The sequence below is a fragment of the Rhopalosiphum maidis genome, chromosome 1 (genome assembly GCF_003676215.2).
Source record: "Rhopalosiphum maidis isolate BTI-1 chromosome 1, ASM367621v3, whole genome shotgun sequence".
NCBI lineage: Eukaryota > Metazoa > Arthropoda > Insecta > Hemiptera > Aphididae > Rhopalosiphum > Rhopalosiphum maidis.
Window position 1 is genome coordinate 58,443,978 of NC_040877.1, and position 18,672 is coordinate 58,462,649.

The window sequence follows — 18,672 nt, forward strand, 5'->3', positions numbered from 1 at the left end:
TTTAACATATTACTACCTTTTTAATTTTTCTTTATCTACAAAGATCAAGAGTTGTTTAGTCATTTAGTGTTCAGCAGTTTTCTTAGTCCCAGGATATATAGATGATGAAATGTACTCCTTAAAAATATTTATTAATAGTTATTACCATTACTATTATTAGTTCTTATTAGAAAATAATTGATTTTAAAGTATTTTTTTTTCACGTTTCAAAATAATTTTTTTTTTTGTAATTATTTATTATAAAGGACATACTTTCATAATTCTTCATCAAGCCATAAAATCCATTATGTATGTACTTAGATAAATATCTTGTACTTTTTTTATATAATTATTATTTTGAAATTTAGGCAATATTATAAAAATTGTTTGCATACCTGTGCATACCGCATGTTCATGCCTTTATATTGTCTTGATGAATGCACTATTTATTGGCAAAGGAAATAGGTTAAATTGATTATTACTTACATATGTAATTCAAGTCTAGTTGTGATATTTTAAAATATAAATAGTATTATATTAAAATAATAATACATTTTTAGTTAGTATAATATAACATTAAAAATAAAATTGATTAATGCATATAATCATTAAATAATTCATAGTTTATGTATAATATATAATTATAAAGTTCATTTATTTAATATTTAAAATTATTATTGAATACATTATTAGTCCTTTAAATTTAACAATTAAAATCAAATCATCGATACCAATATAAGGAGACTTTTTATACAATTTTTTGTTAAAATAAATCAACTAAAATAGTTTTAAAATTTACAGTTCACAATATCTTATCACAATTAATTACAACTTTAATAGAAGTTAAACTTCCAATTTAAAATCAAAATAACTTATTAAATATAATTAAAATAATTGTTTATACTAATTAGCGCCAAGATGCATAACATGACTGCTAGTCAATCATTTAAATATAAAAGAACACGATAAATTTATTTATATGTAGGAATAGTTAGGTTACCAATTGTTTAACATGGAAGATGTAAAAAACTGTATCAAAATAAAGGATGAAGTTGAAAAAATTTGGTCTTAGAACTAATATTTGAATAACACATAAATTACTTAATGTTCAAAGGTTGTGTATATGGAATGTTTTTCTAAGTATTGAACACAGTTTGAGATTAAATATTTTCAACTCCAGATGTTTTTCTTATTAGATAAAAAAAACTATAGACATTGATTGATTTTTTTTTGTTGTTCAAGTCTAAGCCTCAGTTTCTTTGTGAAGTCTCAATTTATCCAAAGGATACATTGGTGATAATTCCAGTGTTGAAGGAGCAGTTGGTAAATTATTTCCCAAATGTAATCGTGAACTGAGATCATCTAATACTTCGGTAAACTGTCCCATATTCATATTTTGACCCAAAAGATGTAATAATAAGAAATCTCCAACCTGAAATATAATTAGTTTCGATAGTTAGTAAAATATTAAATGTATGAATAAGGTTTTTTAATATTTCGTTTTCAAGAAAAGGAGTTTATTATTTGATATGATTATTACACAATCATTAGTTTTTGGACAAAAAAAAAATGTTACTATTATAATAATTTAAAAAAAGCTTACCTGTGTTTTCCTGATAAGTGCTGACACTGATTGTGGTGTACCAAATTTAAAACGGCGTAATAAAATTGTTTCTCTAATTGAGGGTAATGTTACAACAGCGATACTATATGCCAATGCCATTCCAGATATGACAGCCAATATAATGAACCAAAACCATAAAAATATGTAGATTTTTTCATTCAAGATATTCAATGCCAATACACAGAGTGCATCATGTGTTTGCATTGATCCAGATGGACCATACTTGTGGAATGTGCATTTAGTTACTCTTGGGAAAACAGCTACCATTGGATCAATTCGGTTTTCTTGATCCATTTGACTGAGTTCTAAAACTTTAGTACCGTACGAAAAAAATTCTCCTCCCAAGAAACTGTCAATGAGGAACATATTTCCAATTACATTAAGAAAATTGAATACCTAAAAATTACATCAAACATTAAATTGAATATAAAAACCAAGAATTTATTCAAATATTTACTTCACATAAGAAATATCCTGAAGCATAAACATTGTGCATATGTAATGTATCAATAAGGTATTGAACTAATTGTTTTTGACGACTTAGTCTGTCGTCATTTTGTCCAATAGAAGCACCACGTACACCATCAGTGATCATGCGAATTTTGCCTTCTTCCCAATTTTTCCATAACCAGTGGGGCACATAGAACAGAATGCCTTGGAAAAATAGCATAAATGGCACCCATTGATAATAAGCATGGTAGCGTACTTGATCTGTACCATCTATATAATCTGATACACCAGGATGAGCAACATGTGTACCAAGACCTTTACCAATTTTATCTGGCAGCGTAAAAGTATGGGTAATCCAACAAAATGTGTTAATAACATGTTCTGGGATAGCACCATCAGTTATACAAGATATAGGATCACCTACAAAAAAAATATGTTAACATGAATAATCAGACAACTTCTAAAATTTGGTTGTTTCGACCTTGATAATAAATGTAACAGTTGAATTCAGAATTATAAGCAACAGGTAGTTTATATAAAAAAAAAAAGAAATTCTCTGGATGCATACTAATCTATTATGCTATTTTACAATATTTTTTTTTTTTTTGAGGAGACAAAGAGAATTTAAATCTTGGTTCTACCAGGGTCCCCTACAATTGCGTCACTTTATAATGTTAATTTGTTTTTATGAATTTATGATTAATAATCTACTCTTTGAACAACCCATTCACTTGCTTATTATTTATATAGGTCCAGGGTCAATTGAAAGGAATTGCCTCCTTTATTACAAACAATAATAAAGCAGCGTTCACCGTTGTGAGTTGCTATTCTTCAAATAATTTACCATTATATAATTCGCATTGGAAGAATAATTGTAAAATTACACTTACCTATTAGATTGTTAGCAGTGACCAGTATACAACATCCAAAGAGTATTGCCGTGGTGAGCCTGTAATGCGCTCTGAACACTGCGTTGTCGATGTTGGCCTTGTCCACCACGTAACGCACCTTAATGAAGCCGGCCACAGCCGACAGCATCGGGAATATGGCCATATCGTCGTCCTTTATACGTTATTACACAAAGATCGGATCTAAATCGGGGGACATGCACAACAATCAGTTTATATTCAATGATAATTTCCGGAAAATTAAAATGGTCGTTCGACGTCTAAACGTCGTACAAATCGCGCAAAAACTGAAAAACCGTGGTAAGCTTAACCAGGGGGCGGGGGGTGTATACAAAAATAACAACTAAAATCCACAGTCTTCAGGCATGCCACCGGACATCGGCGGAGGTATGCTGTGTGCCTGTATATATATTATAGACACGCAGTAACAGGTATCTGTGTCTGATGTCAACAGCCTCCCGTGCTGTGCTGTGCCACTTGCCACCGTCTCCCCCTCCCCATAGTCGATCATGCAGCACGCTCCTCGAATGCACCGGAGTTCTTAGACGGTTGCCCGTTGTCTATTATTATGCTCAAAACTGGTTTTTCGACCCGATCGCACGCACACATAATAATATCACATAGGTACGCACACGCATACCCGTAATAATAATTCCGACGTGTTCATAAAATATATTATTGTTGTTAATATATATATATATATATATTATGTCTTCGGGTGAAATAAATCGTATGCTATATGGCCGTAAAGGAACGCCGCCGAGTGACTCATGTAGTCATGTACGATGTACCCATTATAATATGCACCGACCATTCTTCGAATTTTCTCGTTCACCTATGTGTATATAACACTGCGCTCACCACACCATCAACAATTACGCGCGACTCGAACAACACTATTCTGTTGCACAATGTTTTATTAGTTGTAATAATGATTCATTTTACTAGCGCGTCTCCCGACGATTTCAATTCAGAGGCGGCAGATGTTTGAGATATCGTCATCATCGCCAGTCATGAATTTATTATATAGAGAATTTATTATATAAAAAATAATATATAGGAATTTATTATACATCTTTTTTCTATCAGCTATTCAAATAAACCGAAATCCTTTTCCCCTTCAAACGGTCCTCCGGAATTCTAACATACCTAATTTTATATAAAAGCGCGAGAACTACGATGATAACGCGTACGTATATCATATTTATTTATCTATCACTGTAATACACGCATGTTACCTACAAAATAATAATATGTACACACAAAACATAATTATCATTCGGTAGGTACCTGTACAATAATGTAAAAACAAAAAGCACGTTTACACGCTGTGATGGCAAACAATGGGAAGCGGTGACGTGCTAGACGTCATTTACTGTATGTCAGGTGTTTGCGGCGCGATGGCGTAGGTCGAAACAAATACAAAGCAGCAACAAGTTGTAGCGCAAAAGATTTTTATACGAGAATACAAATATTATTATTATGGTGATTAAGTTGAACAAACCTCAGAGTCGCTCTAGGACATCTCGTACGGCAAACCGTATCACAGTCGATATTTTAAATATGGTATAATATACAATATAATATGGAGCATTATTTGTATGATACGATAACAATATTGTTATTAAATAAAACGCAATATTACGGGGTGGGAGGGGAATAAATCAAAAACGTGTGAAAACTAACCAGTTCGTCAGCAATGCCTGGGTGAAATATCGTGTGTCACCGTCGATCTGGAATCGTAATATTTTATTGTCGTCGTTACTTCGCGTGTAACACGTATCGGATGGCGATAGTCCGCACCCAATCGATGCAGTCGCCGTTACTAGCGGTTCGTTCGTCGACTGTATCAAACCGGTGGACGAACGCGCGCCGCGGTGCACGGGTTAGTCGCCGCCGCTGGAACGCGGAGCGCTCGGAACCGGTATCCGCCGCGCGCTTGATGATATTATGTGTTCACCACCGCGTTACACGACGAGCTGTTGTTTGGCGGTGTCATAGAGTGCAGGGACGCGTGCGTGGAGGGGATTTACGAGACGGATTTCCGATCGAAACTAAGCTACGATATTAATGACTGTCGAGTGATTAGTTATTACGATTTATGGTGGATTTACTGCCGAAATCCGTTCCGAGATGTGTGGAAATAATCTTGCCGCGTTCCAATCTTTTTACGGAAACGCGCTGCCAGTCCAGCCCGGTAGGTGGCGCCATACCCGCGCTAGTTTCCGTCGAACGGGTTGCGTTTTACACCTTTTCATCCTATCTGGTTATTATATACGAGCGGTAGTCGTAGGATTTTCTCGCAATGACTGGCTGATAAACCGAAAGTCTACCAATTTAAAATCATTTTTGATGTTGTTTAAATTTGTCATGTAACATGGTATTTAAGCATACATAGCAGTAAGATTGGTAGGCACTAGGCGTACGCAGTACCTACTGCCGTTGTGAAAAATAGAAAGTTTTGACGCGGTGAGAATTCGTTTAGGTATAATATACATAATATTATATAAAGAAAACAACGGATTTCCGTACACAATAATAAATTGTATTGTTCTCGCTGTGAGAACCGAGAATAAAGTATTTGTTTTATTATGACACGGCAAAGTGTAATAAACCATTTATACGTCTTTGCCATTCTCCTATAGGTTCACTTAAGTATAGCCAACTGCCAAGATTTAGTAAAAATCGAGAGCTTTCTAAATGCTTATAATTCTAGATCGTTATTTTTATGTTCATACTCGAAATACTGCCGCAAGATAATTATAAAATTTTTTCATCATCTTTTAGCTACAGGAATTTTTTATTATTTGAAAAACTGGTTTCTGGTTTCTGATAGGTAACGATGCCTCTGTTGCTCTGTTCAAAATCTAAAATGTCTATTACAGTCTACACGAAGCTGATATTTTAAAATATACTATAATAATTTATAATTATATAATATGAAAACATCAAAACATGATTTGATCATTAAAAATGTATTTAATAATTCATAGGTCCTCAGGAATATTTTAGTTGTATAAATTATAAATAAGTATTTACCTTCAAATTTTTGTTAGCAATTATTACTCAAGCGCAAATTGTGTCTTAAATTTTGGGGAGGTCAATGAATTTTTTTAGCCAACCCGCGGGGACCGCCTTACAGTTCTACAACCCTCTTCATTTAAATTATATATTCTAAAAAACAAGCATTTTTTCATCATGTAATTTATTATTAAACAATATAAACCGTCAAACTGTTTGCTTGATACGGAAATCTTATTATTGCTATTATTCGCTTATTTTTAAAATCTCGGAGATAATTTATATTTTGTAAAATAGGTGTACATATTCCATATAAACGTTTTTATACAAATAGTGAATAATAAATAATAACTAAAAATTAGAAGCTAAAGTTTTAAATTTAATGCAAATAATTAAAATCTCGAAAATTCACCGTGTGATTTTTTTTACAACTCTTTTTACAACTGATAATACACAATACCTATACTATTTTTTTTTAAGTATCATTAATAAGTTTTTATTTAATACAAAAAAACCACCAAAATCTTCCTCCTTTACCATTATAAAAATGTTATAATATACACATGACATTATGGTATTCCTAAAAATTCATACATTTATCAATATAGCCCATATTGATTTAAGTTAGACTTATTTACGTGGAGAAGTATGTTATCTTTATGTTTCACTATGTTTGTCAAATCAATCTAATATTTTGGGTCGTCATTTATTGTTTTAAATAATATTTAATAATATCTGACAAGCCGCTATATATTATATTTGCCTGTCTGCGACGTGGACTTTAAAATCAAATAATTCTATAGACATTTGATAAATAGCTGTGCATTTTGAAATTTTACCTACTGGTCCTATAAGGTTATAAATTATAATTCTGTCTTTATTTATTTAACATTACAAAACTCTTGTTTGTGTTTCCAAAATATAACATCAAATTTTATATTAGAAGTAAAAACAAATAATTTTAAAAATACAAGATGAGTTCAACTTCATCAGTCAGTTAGGGATATCTGTCAAATTTTAATAAATTATACAATATTATTACAATTTTATAGGATTATTATAATACACATAATTTACTTAAATTATAGTACCTACCTAAATTCTAAAACACATATATCTATCTAATATATGTACTATGTAGACTATTCTGTGAGACACTGTGAAATGTGTATGTATTTAATTATAGTTCATTAATAAAAGGTCTATTACCGGTGGCGCAACTAATCAAACTGCACCTCAGTGTGACTTTTAATGAAGGGACTCTAATTAAAGTTTTTTTTAAATGAAATCACTTATCTCCGTAGACTAAATGTTTGATCGATTAATAGGATTTTAACATGATATCAAATGATTATATATTTTTAATTGTATCTAAGTGTTAATTGAGTTTTAATTTTGTATTAATATATATTATATGATATAATACATTAATATGTTACGGTAAATTAAGTTATAGCGGATTATAATGTTCTTCGCCCGCCATTATAGGTGTACGCACTGGTGTTGTAGGATATGCTATAGGAACACCTGTGGGCTGCGAATAATTTCAGTTTTCACTAACAATTTTTATTTTTTCTAACTAAATATAGTTAGCATTATTAATAGTTATAATTTACAAGATAATATCACATATTAAATGCTATTTCTTATGATATTATTTTAAAATATTTAATTAAGTTATTATTTTTATCATAACTTTTAGAAAGTGCTTTTATGACTAAATTTGTTTTTAATCAAAGCATAATGTGTGTTGACGTATTGTATAAAATAAATTACATTTTTGCCTAATGCATTTTCAAGACTGAAGAAAAAGTGCTATTATTATTATGTGAATGCTGATTTCTTAAAGCTTAATGCTTAAACACATATAAATAAATAATTTTCAGCAACATCTACCATTAAGTTTTACGCACGCCTATGCCCGTTATTAACGTTATTTACTTACAAATAAAGGGATTGTTGGATTATAATCGTTGGTGAATTACGTTAATGACCTATGAAATGTAAAATTTTGATAATAATCCGATTTAGTATATTTATGAAATATGATTATATGGTTTGTCTAAGGCTGAATGAGGCAGGTTCAAGTAAACCCATTAATTAATATAGATTAAGAGTAGACTACCAACAAGTAGTGATGTTGAAGTACTAAAGGCAATGCATTCGGAACATTATCCGATTTTAAATGTTCCTATTTATTGGACTTTATTTTTTTTGAGGAATCTTGTTTTTGGAAATTTTGTTCCAATATCATAACTAAAACAGTATAACAATTTCGATACATTGAAAATTGGAGTTCATTTTCGCCAGTAGAGTTTTTTTTTTACAATTTTTGTAATTCACTTCAACAGAACAAAATAAGTTTCAAATAAATTGGTCTTGAAGGTGTCAGCTTCACGCATAACATAAATGTGTATAGTTCATATTGTTTATAATGATAATTATCTAGGTATGTATTTGGTTAATAGTTCCGCTTAATGTGATCACATTGGTTTAGATCAATTTGATTCTATTAACCGGTCGATTGCATAAAACATTTTTTTTAAAGTATGTGTTATGTGTATTTAAATGCTTATAATACTTTTAATACTTGTATATGATTTGAACATGAATAATAAATCGTTCGTTTTGTTAAGTTACTTTAGTTATCTAGTGTCTACTAATTTACTATAGTTCTTAAATGTTATTATGTTGTAATAACTATTTTTTTAAAATTTTTTGTTAGTATTAAATAACAGTATATTAGTATATTGCGTTAATTAATATTTCAAGGACAGATTTAAATACATATATTGTACTTGTATTTTGCATAATATACATAAACTATATACTAATGATATCTACTGTATAATATTAAATAGGTCATATAAAATAATAACTATTGATAATTGTTGCACTATAAAATTGTGACTTTATTTTTTATATAACTAATATAATTATACATAATATATATTTAGTAAAAACTAAAAAGTAGGTATACTATATTCATATTAACTTATTATTCCTAGGTTTTGGGCGTTATATTATTAAAATATGTTGTATTTCGTATTAATTTTAACGATTCAATTTACATAATATATTGGCTGTTGGTATTCGTATGTGTTCAAATTAAACAGTCGTTGAACTTGTTTTAAACCTTTAGTATTCGGTACTAGGTTCGTTAATAATGCTGTAGTAAAATGATCTTATATTCATTGTTGGTAACTACTGTGGTTTTAATATAATATAATAATATGTTCGTTTATTATTATTAATATATCAACTTACTATCATCGATGTCATTAAACATTATCATTTTATTTAAAACTTATTGAACGTACATTTGTGGTCAAAACATTATAAGTCTTCTAATTTTGTTTTTTAATTTAAGTGATTTGTTAATTTAAAAAATAAAACAATGTTGTAAGATCATAGTTTTGTAAGCTAATAATAATAGTAACAAATCATCAAATTTTAATACGGTTATTTTAATTAGGTATTTAATTTATTCTTATTTAAAACATGCTACTATTTTAATTATTTTTATTCGTATTATACATGAGAATTAACTAACTGATCATTAATTAAATTGTATATGACGTGTAAAAATAATGTATTAACATTTTACATTTAATACATTTGTACGATTGTTTTTTAAAAATATTTTCAGTAATATAAAATTTTTCTTATTTTCTTAAATTAATTTATTATCTTTTAAAACATTGTTGTTTAACTGAGAAATATTTGGTGGTACAATGTTTATCAACATTATAAATTTTTACTGACTGAATAATTTATCCTTTTTACATGTAAACACGTTAGCAAAATACATATAAAGATTTGTGCCACAGTTTAAAAAAATTGAACTAACGCAAATTATTTACAATCTTGTTCATTACTTCATCAGATACAAAAATGGTAATGTGTTATATTACTATATATTACTAATTGTAGTATTTTCGATAGTTTACTGTTTAATAATATGTTAATATTTGATAATGCTATAGGTATAATAGGTTGTTAAATGCATTTTAAATCATACTATATTTTAAATTGATGACTACAAAATTGAGATTGTTTTTTATACTGTAAATTTTATCTTTTCTATTAATTATTGGATTTTGGATCCAGCTAAGCGTACCTATATGGCTATATAATTTGAGAACATTTTTCGGGAATAGCTTCACATATTATAAAATGTGATAATAACCAAAGGTAAATTATTATTATTATCTATGTTTTTTGTCTCAACTATAAATAAAATATACTAGTATTAGACATATATTTAATTTTGACAGTTTTGTGATATTTTCATTAAATTAATGTAGCTTATTAATGTGGTAATATGTATCTAGTTAATAGTTATTAACTTTAAAAGCATATTACTTATTATTTTATCTCTGACTGAATATTTTATGGTATACATATCTAGTTTATAATCCTTGTATATTTGTATGCGAGATTATAGAGTGTACACTTACTATAGAAATAATAAAAGATATTTTTAGATAAACAATTTTTTACGTCTGTATGATATCTAACTTAGTTAAGCTAATAGTGTTATTGAATTTATTGTTAATCTTCCATCTTTTAATTATTTCTGCATATTTATATTTTAAAATTAAGTAAAAGAAAAACTTATTATCTTGTTTCATAAATGATTATCTAATAAAATAATATTCAGATTGTCCTGAATGCATGAACCGGCATTGGTCGTTTTCATTTTCAAATCGTAAAAGCGTCTAAAGTTTTTGCCTGCTCTAATTCTTGTCTCAAATGTTTATATTCAATTATACTAATCTCAACAAACAACTCTAGAAACAAATAATAAATTCAAATCGATTTTATAAGTTATTATACTTTGTTTTCATTTAACTACAGTGATACTACTACAACAGTCGTTAAGTTAGGCTATCACAACATTCACACCAAATAAGCTACAGTGAGTTTTATAAAAATTTGAATAGCATTTCGTGTAGGTATCTTTGGTATTGATTAGATCCGCCTAAAACTAAAATAATAATTTTTTTTATTAGCTTGTTTTGTGTATGAAAATTTTACTCCTACTCTCACAAATTTAAAATTCAGTTAATATCCTCATTTGACACGTAAAAAATTAATGAGAGTATTTTATAATATCTACTGTATTTGTTTTTAACAAAAAAAAAATGTATAAATATTCAAAATCACTAATCAGTTCATTGTTTGTAGAGCAGCAGAGCACCCTGTATTATGTTACGTTGGTTCTGAGTTTTATAATAATAGGTATTCGGTATAGCTACTTTATACTGTATATGTAACAAATAAGGATTAATAAGCATTATCTAATTGTTTATTCGAAATTTAATAATGAATGATAATAAACCTATATTAACACTTTACACACAACTATCGAATTCATTTTAGAAATAATATAATATATCAACACGTGTACGTATAATTTGTTATAAAAATCTATTATCTTATATTTAATATACTGGATTTGGAAAAAGAATATTAGGAAAAATAAAAAAGTAACGTTCCTTGAAATGATTAAAATCAACTTTACTTTTGTTTAAACTTTGAAGATTTGCCCCATATTCACCAAACACTGAACCTCAAATAAATAATTGTAATTTAAAAATCTATATATTTTTTAAATTTTAGTAGCTAAAACTTGCAAATATAATAGGTACAAGGTTTTTAATTAGCAGTTCAATCTGAAATCTAAAAATCTAAAAAAATATTTGAATATACATTTTTTTCTTGACATTTTTTGATCAAATTTGAATTTAATTTTTTATTCAAATTAAGAATTACGATTTTAGTTATTTTACTATTTAAAAATATTATTCGTGGGTGCTTGAAACTTTTACGTATATTATTAAATTATATAATGTATATAATGACATTTAGATTAATATTTATCTTTATTTGATAGATACTTATTATACCACGAAACTATTCACACCGTTCTACTGTAATAAGTTGGCATTGGTTCCATAACTCATAAGTAAAAAAAAATATATATATGAATATATGATATAAATATTCTAATATAACAATTAAATATAAATAACGTAACAAATGCAATGTTTTAGGCGTTTTTGCTAAAAGTTATTCAACTTACCTATACTATTTTTAATAAATAATAATAAAATTAATTACTATAGTGGAAATATAAATATATCATAATATGTGTTCAATAAAAAAAACCGACAGACGATTTCCCTCAGAATTTTTTATGTAATATAGATACTACGATTTATTATCAAATTCAAATTTATCCAATGACGAGGTTTACTTGATAACTATTGTATAGAACAGTAATTAACTACCTTTTCCCCCTTTTTGTGTTCGTTTTTTATATATTATTTGCATTATTTGTAATCATTACACATATTAATATGAGTAACAATAGTTTTAATATATTTTATATAATAACATTAAATGAATAAATATTTTATTATCTTATATTAGTCATTTTATATGTTGCAATAAAGAGTTATTTAAAAAAAAAAAAATACATATTTATGTAAACAATATAAAAAAATGAATAAAATTCACCAAAAATACTAAAAAATGAATCTAAAGCATTAAATTCCTTAAAATGCTGTTTGAAATTGTTCCATTAGATTTTATATTATTTAATGAATCAAATTTCTATAAACACGAGAAACACATTAGAGAAAAATAAAAAAATTCAAATGCATCAAGTTCCGGGACCTTATAGTTATAAATAATAACCACAAATAATATAATTTCTTAATTACTTGCGAATTCATACAATATATTTTATTTTTATTACAAAAACAGACTTATACCTAAGTAAATAGGGTACATGGTACATAATATATCATATATTACCTATGTACATATTAAAAATATTACACGATTAGAAGGGATTATTTTTTCGTTTTTAACTATTTAATTTTAAACCGTTTATTTTCTTCGAGTTTATCCAATAACTAGAATCTAGTATTTAATTTAGCTGTTAACTATAATTATTATTTATTAATTATAGAAGAAATATTATACGATGAGAAAAAAGAATAATTATTTGCGTAATCTTAATAAGTAATGTGATTTCACATTTACTATTTAGTATTTTAGTATACACATTGATTGTCAACATAGCGGATGGCGATGCTGTACAGAATATATGTGATAGGTAATAATAAAGTATAAATAACGTAATAAAATATATTGATGGTTAAATTACAATGCATTAATTGGTACCTACCTTATCTTTTGCAAAGTGTTGAATAAAGAATTTTAAGAAACAATTGTCGTACAGAATATGGTACAATAAGTATGGATTAAAATTAAAACACAGTGATTTATAACAAAATGATGAGTCGTAAGTTATAGTTCCGGATATGTGCCGAACCTCAAATCTCATACCTATATTAATTTTTAATTTTTATAATATAATATATAATTCTAGATGTATGACGATATAAATTAATTTATTCGAAATATGAAAAAATTAATATAGTTTAAAAATCTATAATAAATTAAATCATAATTGTTGGTATTATAAAGGTTCCAAATAGTAGATAAAATATTAAATAACCAAATAATTTATGATTAGTTATTATTTATTACCATTATTATTATTATCGTATCTTATAGACTGTAGTAGTAACTGTCAATTACCAAATATTTTATTACGTATACATTGAAAATAATTAAAAAACAACTTAAAATTAACAAATATCATATTATTGTGGAATATGCAGACCCCTGTTTTTATAAAAATTATTAAACAATTTTCTTTGCTCCAGATCTTGATAGTATATATATTAAAAATGTAAAATTAAAAAAAAAAAAATTTTTTTTTAGAAAACTGGGATTGGATTTAGTTCCTAGGTGTGGTGCTGAGATGGTTGATCCAGCTACAATGAGTGCCGTAGAGCTTTACAAAGTCGTATGTATATTTAATAATGCAATAATTAAGTACCTATCTATATTTAATTGTTTGTAGACATATAACTTTTCTCTTTATTAATTTCAGCATGTTCAAAGTTCGGAAAGCATTCAAGGTGTATCGGTTAGTATTTTATTATACTATTATTATATAGTTATTTAATATATATTAATAATGAATTTATTTCAATTTTAGGCACGAGGTACGTTAAGAAGGCCTAAAGATACATCTAAAATTCAAACACGTCATATGTTTATGTGTATGCGAGACTTTGGTTACCATATTGGGGAAGAAACCGAAGTATATTTTTCACTCTACGATGCCAAAAATTTTAAATTTATCAGGCAAGTTTTATATTTGTTATTTATAACTTATATTAATATGAAAATATATTCATTTATTCGTGCGAGTTTCATAATCGCTGTATATTAATTATATTGTTTTTGAAAATTTCCAGTGAACGATTTTTAGTAAAAATTTCTAAAGAAGGCTTTTCCAATTATATTGAAAAATTACACAATAATTGTACGATTTTTACGGTAAGTTATGAATATCTAGCGAATAATCATTCTTTATCGATTTGTTTGTTTTAATAATGTACTAAATATGTATACGCCCGACTATATTTCGTCTGTATAATAGGAACTCGGGCTGCAGGATTTGTCGCGCGATCTTTACATTGTAGCTCACGTAATGCGCATCGGTAAAATGGTGTACTCCGAGTCGTCCAAAAAAGTGTCTCTGTCGTCGTCATCGTCGTCATCGTCAGCGCAGACACCGGTGTCTTATTTCAAACGTCCGCTGGGGGTTGCAGTCCTGAATATCGGTGAAATGCTGACCTCAAACAACAGCGGCGGTAGCGACGAGCGGGAATTCACGTTCCGCGTGTTCCAGACGGACGAAAAGGACTTCTGTCAGCTGCACGACACATTGATCCGGAAACAAAACAGCAAGTACAGCCCGCTGTCCAGCCACCCCAACTATGGTATCGTCATATCACTACGGATATTGGACGGTGACCTACGACAGGTGCGTGAGGAAAACCCATTGGCGTTCAAAAACGTGTCGACCACGAAAAAAATGGGTTTCCCGGACGTGATAATGCCGGGACACGTGAGGAACGACTTGTACCTGACCTTGGAGAGAGGCGAGTTCGAAAAGGGCGGCAAGTCGACTGGCAAGAACATTGAAGTATCTGTTGTCGTGTTCGACTACGAGGGTAATGTTGTCCCGGATTGCATATGGGGCGCGTCGGGAACGGACTCGTTCGCCGAATACCGTTCGATGATTGTTTATCATCACAATGCTCCGTGCTGGATGGAGACCATTCGGCTGGCTGTGCCTATTGAGAAGTACAACATCGCGCACATACGCTTCGAGTACAGGCATTGTTCTAGTAAGTCATGCACGTTACAATCATTAAAATATAATTTAAACACAACCATTTTATGTTTACTAATTAGTACGTATACAGAGTGATTCTTTTATCATTGAAGTGTTGACTTTTTTCAATTTTTTTTTGTTCAAAATTTTTATTTTCATGCTTTTCTAAAATTATATAACATTTTTATTTTTTTCACTCTTATATTTAATAGTGAAGTCACTATCAACTTTTGATTTTCAAATGGCAATCTAAATTTAAAATGTTACAAAACAGTAGGACTTTTTTTAATGAATTTTAACGTTCAAATTATTATTTTTCATTTAACGGTTAGTGAGTAATAGCCGCTCAAAGTTGGATGGTTTGAAATTTATAGATGTTCGTCCTACAAGTTATTACGGCTGTGAAGCGTTGGTAACTACAGGTATACAAAGTTCATCACTGCATCGATAATTGATTATCGATAATGAGTTTATTACATATGAAAATAATAATATGTACCTCTTATTATCTGTTACCCATGTGACTACTGGTCTTCAGAAACGTAAGTATTATAAAAACCGAAAACCGCCAAACCTATATCTTGCTAAAAAATTAACGATAAATAATAATTTTCAGAACGTTAAGATTCATAAAAAATTATCCCTATTAATTTATAATATTTTAAATTGGTATAAGTCGCCATTTGAAAAACAAAAGTTGATATTGGCTTCACTATTAAATAAAAAGGTAAAAATATTAAATATTTCATACAATTTGAGAATATATAAAATGAAACAAAATATTTAAAAAGAAAAAATTAAAAAAAGTCAATAGGTATTATACTTGATGAATTAATGAGTGTTTAAGGATAAAATAATCACTTTGTATATGTTTATTGTTTATGTCCATGCGCTGTACATAAAAAGATTATCAGCCCGCCAACAAATGGAAATCGCCGATAATGTGATCAATAAATCAATATTTTAATAGGTTTTTACTATACTTGTAATACTTTGTATTAATAAATTAAAAACAAAATAATATAATATAAAATAATTGTAGACCTATACTAGGAAGTATCTAATAAAATATATATACAATAAATAATAGTAACATAATTTAAAAAATATATAATATAATATATCATATCATATCTATTATTAATTTTAACAGATATAACCGAGTTATAAAGTCTATATAGACCACCATTCACCAATATAAAGTTATTATATTTTTATAATAATTATCATTTAATATTATTTAGTATAATATTATATTACATTTTATTTTTATTTAAAAATAAATGTATAATCATTATTATAACTAGTAAAGTAGTAATAAATAATTTATTATAACAGTTGATAATTAATCTGTTTAAGAGCATTATAGGTTTGCTTTAATAATTTAAAATTCGTTCATTTCAATAGATTCACTTTGACAATATTACTATTAGTCATTATCCAATTCAATAATGTATGATAACTAATAAGGATTAATAATATATATTAAAATAAATACAATTTTACTTTAAAAAAAATAATTATAATGCTAATTTTGTTATATAATAATATTATATTTTATTATTGTACTTAGTAGGTGCTTCACTGCTTTATAATTTAAACTTTCAAGTGCATTCATTGTTCTACATTAATTTTGATTAGCTTTACTTTTATTAATATTCTTAATTATTATTAAATATTACTGATCAGCATAATTATAATATAGGTACCTATTGCAAAATCGAATGAATGTTTATCTATTGAAAATATAGATATAATTTTTACAAATTTAAACATTTTTTTCCCCAACGTACCTATGAATTTAAGTTGTACGGATTGCTGTAGGTATCTATTAAAAATATCTACTTGACGTTTGCGTTTCTAGCTCGTGACAAAGCGGATAACAAAAAACTGTTCGGCATATCGTTCGCGCGGCTGATGGAACCCGAAGAGGCTACGCTGCAAGACGGCATTCACGAATTGTTTGTCTATCGCTGCGACGAGCGCACCAAACTCCACCCCGATGACTACTTAGGTCTGGCGGCTAGTGTACACGAATCATCGACTTGGAGCAGTTCACCGGAACCTGGTTCTGTGTTCTCGTGCAGCCATAAAGAAATAGTGACGATTCGCACGATGTTGTGTTCAACAAAATTGACGCAAAACGGTATCTAACCATCTGAATTATATTATGATACGAACGTCAAACCTTATTATAGATGACAGCTTATTATTTCAACTTGTTTCGTTAAAACTGTGTCTGGAAAATTTGAGACTGCTCGTTTCAAATTCGTGTTGCCCAGTTTGCTCAGTTTGCCCACTCAAACATAGAGGCCGGTTTTGTTTTAGTCTAAACGTTTTAACATTTTATTCAAATAAATCTGATTAGAAGACTTCGTATTTTATCGGATTTTGTTTTGTTTTATGAATAAAAAGTAGTTACTGTAATGTTTATGTTTTCAGTGGATTTGTTGTCATTATTGCAATGGAAAGAACACCCTCATCGAATTCAAGAAGCCTTGACGCGAGCTTTACGGCTGGACGGAGAAGAACTTGTGAAGTTCTTGCAAGACATATTGGACGCTCTCTTTTCGATGTTTTCGACAGACGATGGCAATTCAACCATCCACTCTGGACTTGTATTTCACGTTCTAGTCAGCATTTTTAGTTTGCTCTATGACAGTAAATTTGAACATTTTAAACCAGTGATGAATGCTTACATCAAAGAACATTTTGCCGCAGCTTTAGTATATAAGTAATTTCCTGGTTATATAAATAACAAATACCATAGACATATAATAAATTATTATATACATACGGGCTATGAATCTATGGCAAATACAGTTTTATGACAAAAATTGTTTCATTGATTAAATTGAAAATACAATTATTTATTATATATTACTTTTTTGTCTATTTTATGTTTAGAGGGTTATTAAGCAGCGTCCAACATTGTGCTGAGCTAGTTATGTCAACAGACCGCCAAGAGCCGATACAAAAATGTTTCCGTTCATTAGAATATATTTTCAAATTTGTTATTCAGTCTCGCCTATTATTTTCTCGTGCAACTGGTGGCCAGTTTGAAGATAGTTTCCGTTATGATGTACATCGTGTGTTTGCTTCATTGGACAAAATGCTGTGTTCATCTTTTGAAATGATTTTACCTACTCAAGTAAAAAAAAAAAAAATATTATTATTTATAATTATTCAAATAGTCAAATTAGTATATAACTATTATTTTTCCTCATAGATTGCATTATTGCAAAGTGCAAGTGCTGTGTTTGACCAGTTAGTTCAAGTGTTACCAGTCATTGAGGTAGCCAAACTTGGAGTATCCATGTTAGATTGCTTGCCATCTCGTGATTTACCTACACCATTAACCCAAGCTAAATTAGGCGCTATTAAAGATTTGGTAGCTGGAAAGGTGTTTAAAGATGATG

General features: G+C 28.5%; 2 protein-coding genes across 5 annotated transcripts in view; one reads left to right on the forward strand and one right to left on the reverse strand.

The window, feature by feature from the left end:
• The window catches only part of LOC113554642 (dedicator of cytokinesis protein 3), a 36,788-nt gene that overhangs the window by 5,791 nt on the left and 12,325 nt on the right, over nt 1-18,672 (forward strand). For all 3 annotated transcript variants that reach the window (XM_026958589.1, XM_026958581.1, XM_026958596.1), the window contains exons 7-15: nt 13,786-13,870; nt 13,958-13,993; nt 14,066-14,214; nt 14,328-14,409; nt 14,513-15,266; nt 17,118-17,399; nt 17,696-17,987; nt 18,161-18,404; nt 18,483-18,672. In XM_026958589.1, coding sequence (XP_026814390.1) covers nt 13,786-13,870; nt 13,958-13,993; nt 14,066-14,214; nt 14,328-14,409; nt 14,513-15,266; nt 17,118-17,399; nt 17,696-17,987; nt 18,161-18,404; nt 18,483-18,672 — 2,114 coding nt within the window. The remainder of the gene's footprint in view (nt 1-13,785; nt 13,871-13,957; nt 13,994-14,065; nt 14,215-14,327; nt 14,410-14,512; nt 15,267-17,117; nt 17,400-17,695; nt 17,988-18,160; nt 18,405-18,482) is intronic.
• On the reverse strand, nt 526-4,889 carry LOC113554660 (innexin inx3). Of its 2 annotated transcripts, XM_026958609.1 has the most exons (5): nt 4,648-4,889; nt 2,944-3,144; nt 2,061-2,473; nt 1,583-1,999; nt 526-1,411 (listed from the first exon to the last, which is right to left on the reverse strand). In XM_026958609.1, the coding sequence occupies exons 2-5, from the start codon at nt 3,104-3,106 to the stop codon at nt 1,223-1,225; spliced, it is 1,182 nt and encodes a 393-aa protein (XP_026814410.1). In that variant the 5' UTR covers nt 3,107-3,144; nt 4,648-4,889; the 3' UTR covers nt 526-1,222. The 2 variants fall into 2 exon arrangements, with proteins under 2 accessions (XP_026814410.1, XP_026814418.1); XM_026958617.1 differs by lacking the exon at nt 4,648-4,889 and having other exon boundaries at nt 778-1,411; nt 2,944-3,381.

What these genes read in the sequence shown, in the direction of transcription:
- LOC113554660 (XM_026958609.1), bottom strand. Translation starts at nt 3,106, where the DNA reads ATGGCCATATTCCCGATGCTGTCGGCTGTGGCCGGCTTCATTAAGGTG. An exon ending in CAGGATATTTCTTATGTGAA is followed by an intron (nt 2,000 to 2,060) that starts GTAAATATTTGA and finishes TGTAATTTTTAG; the next exon opens with GTATTCAATTTTCTTAATGT. An exon ending in CACTTATCAGGAAAACACAG is followed by an intron (nt 1,412 to 1,582) that starts GTAAGCTTTTTT and finishes ATTATATTTCAG; the next exon opens with GTTGGAGATTTCTTATTATT.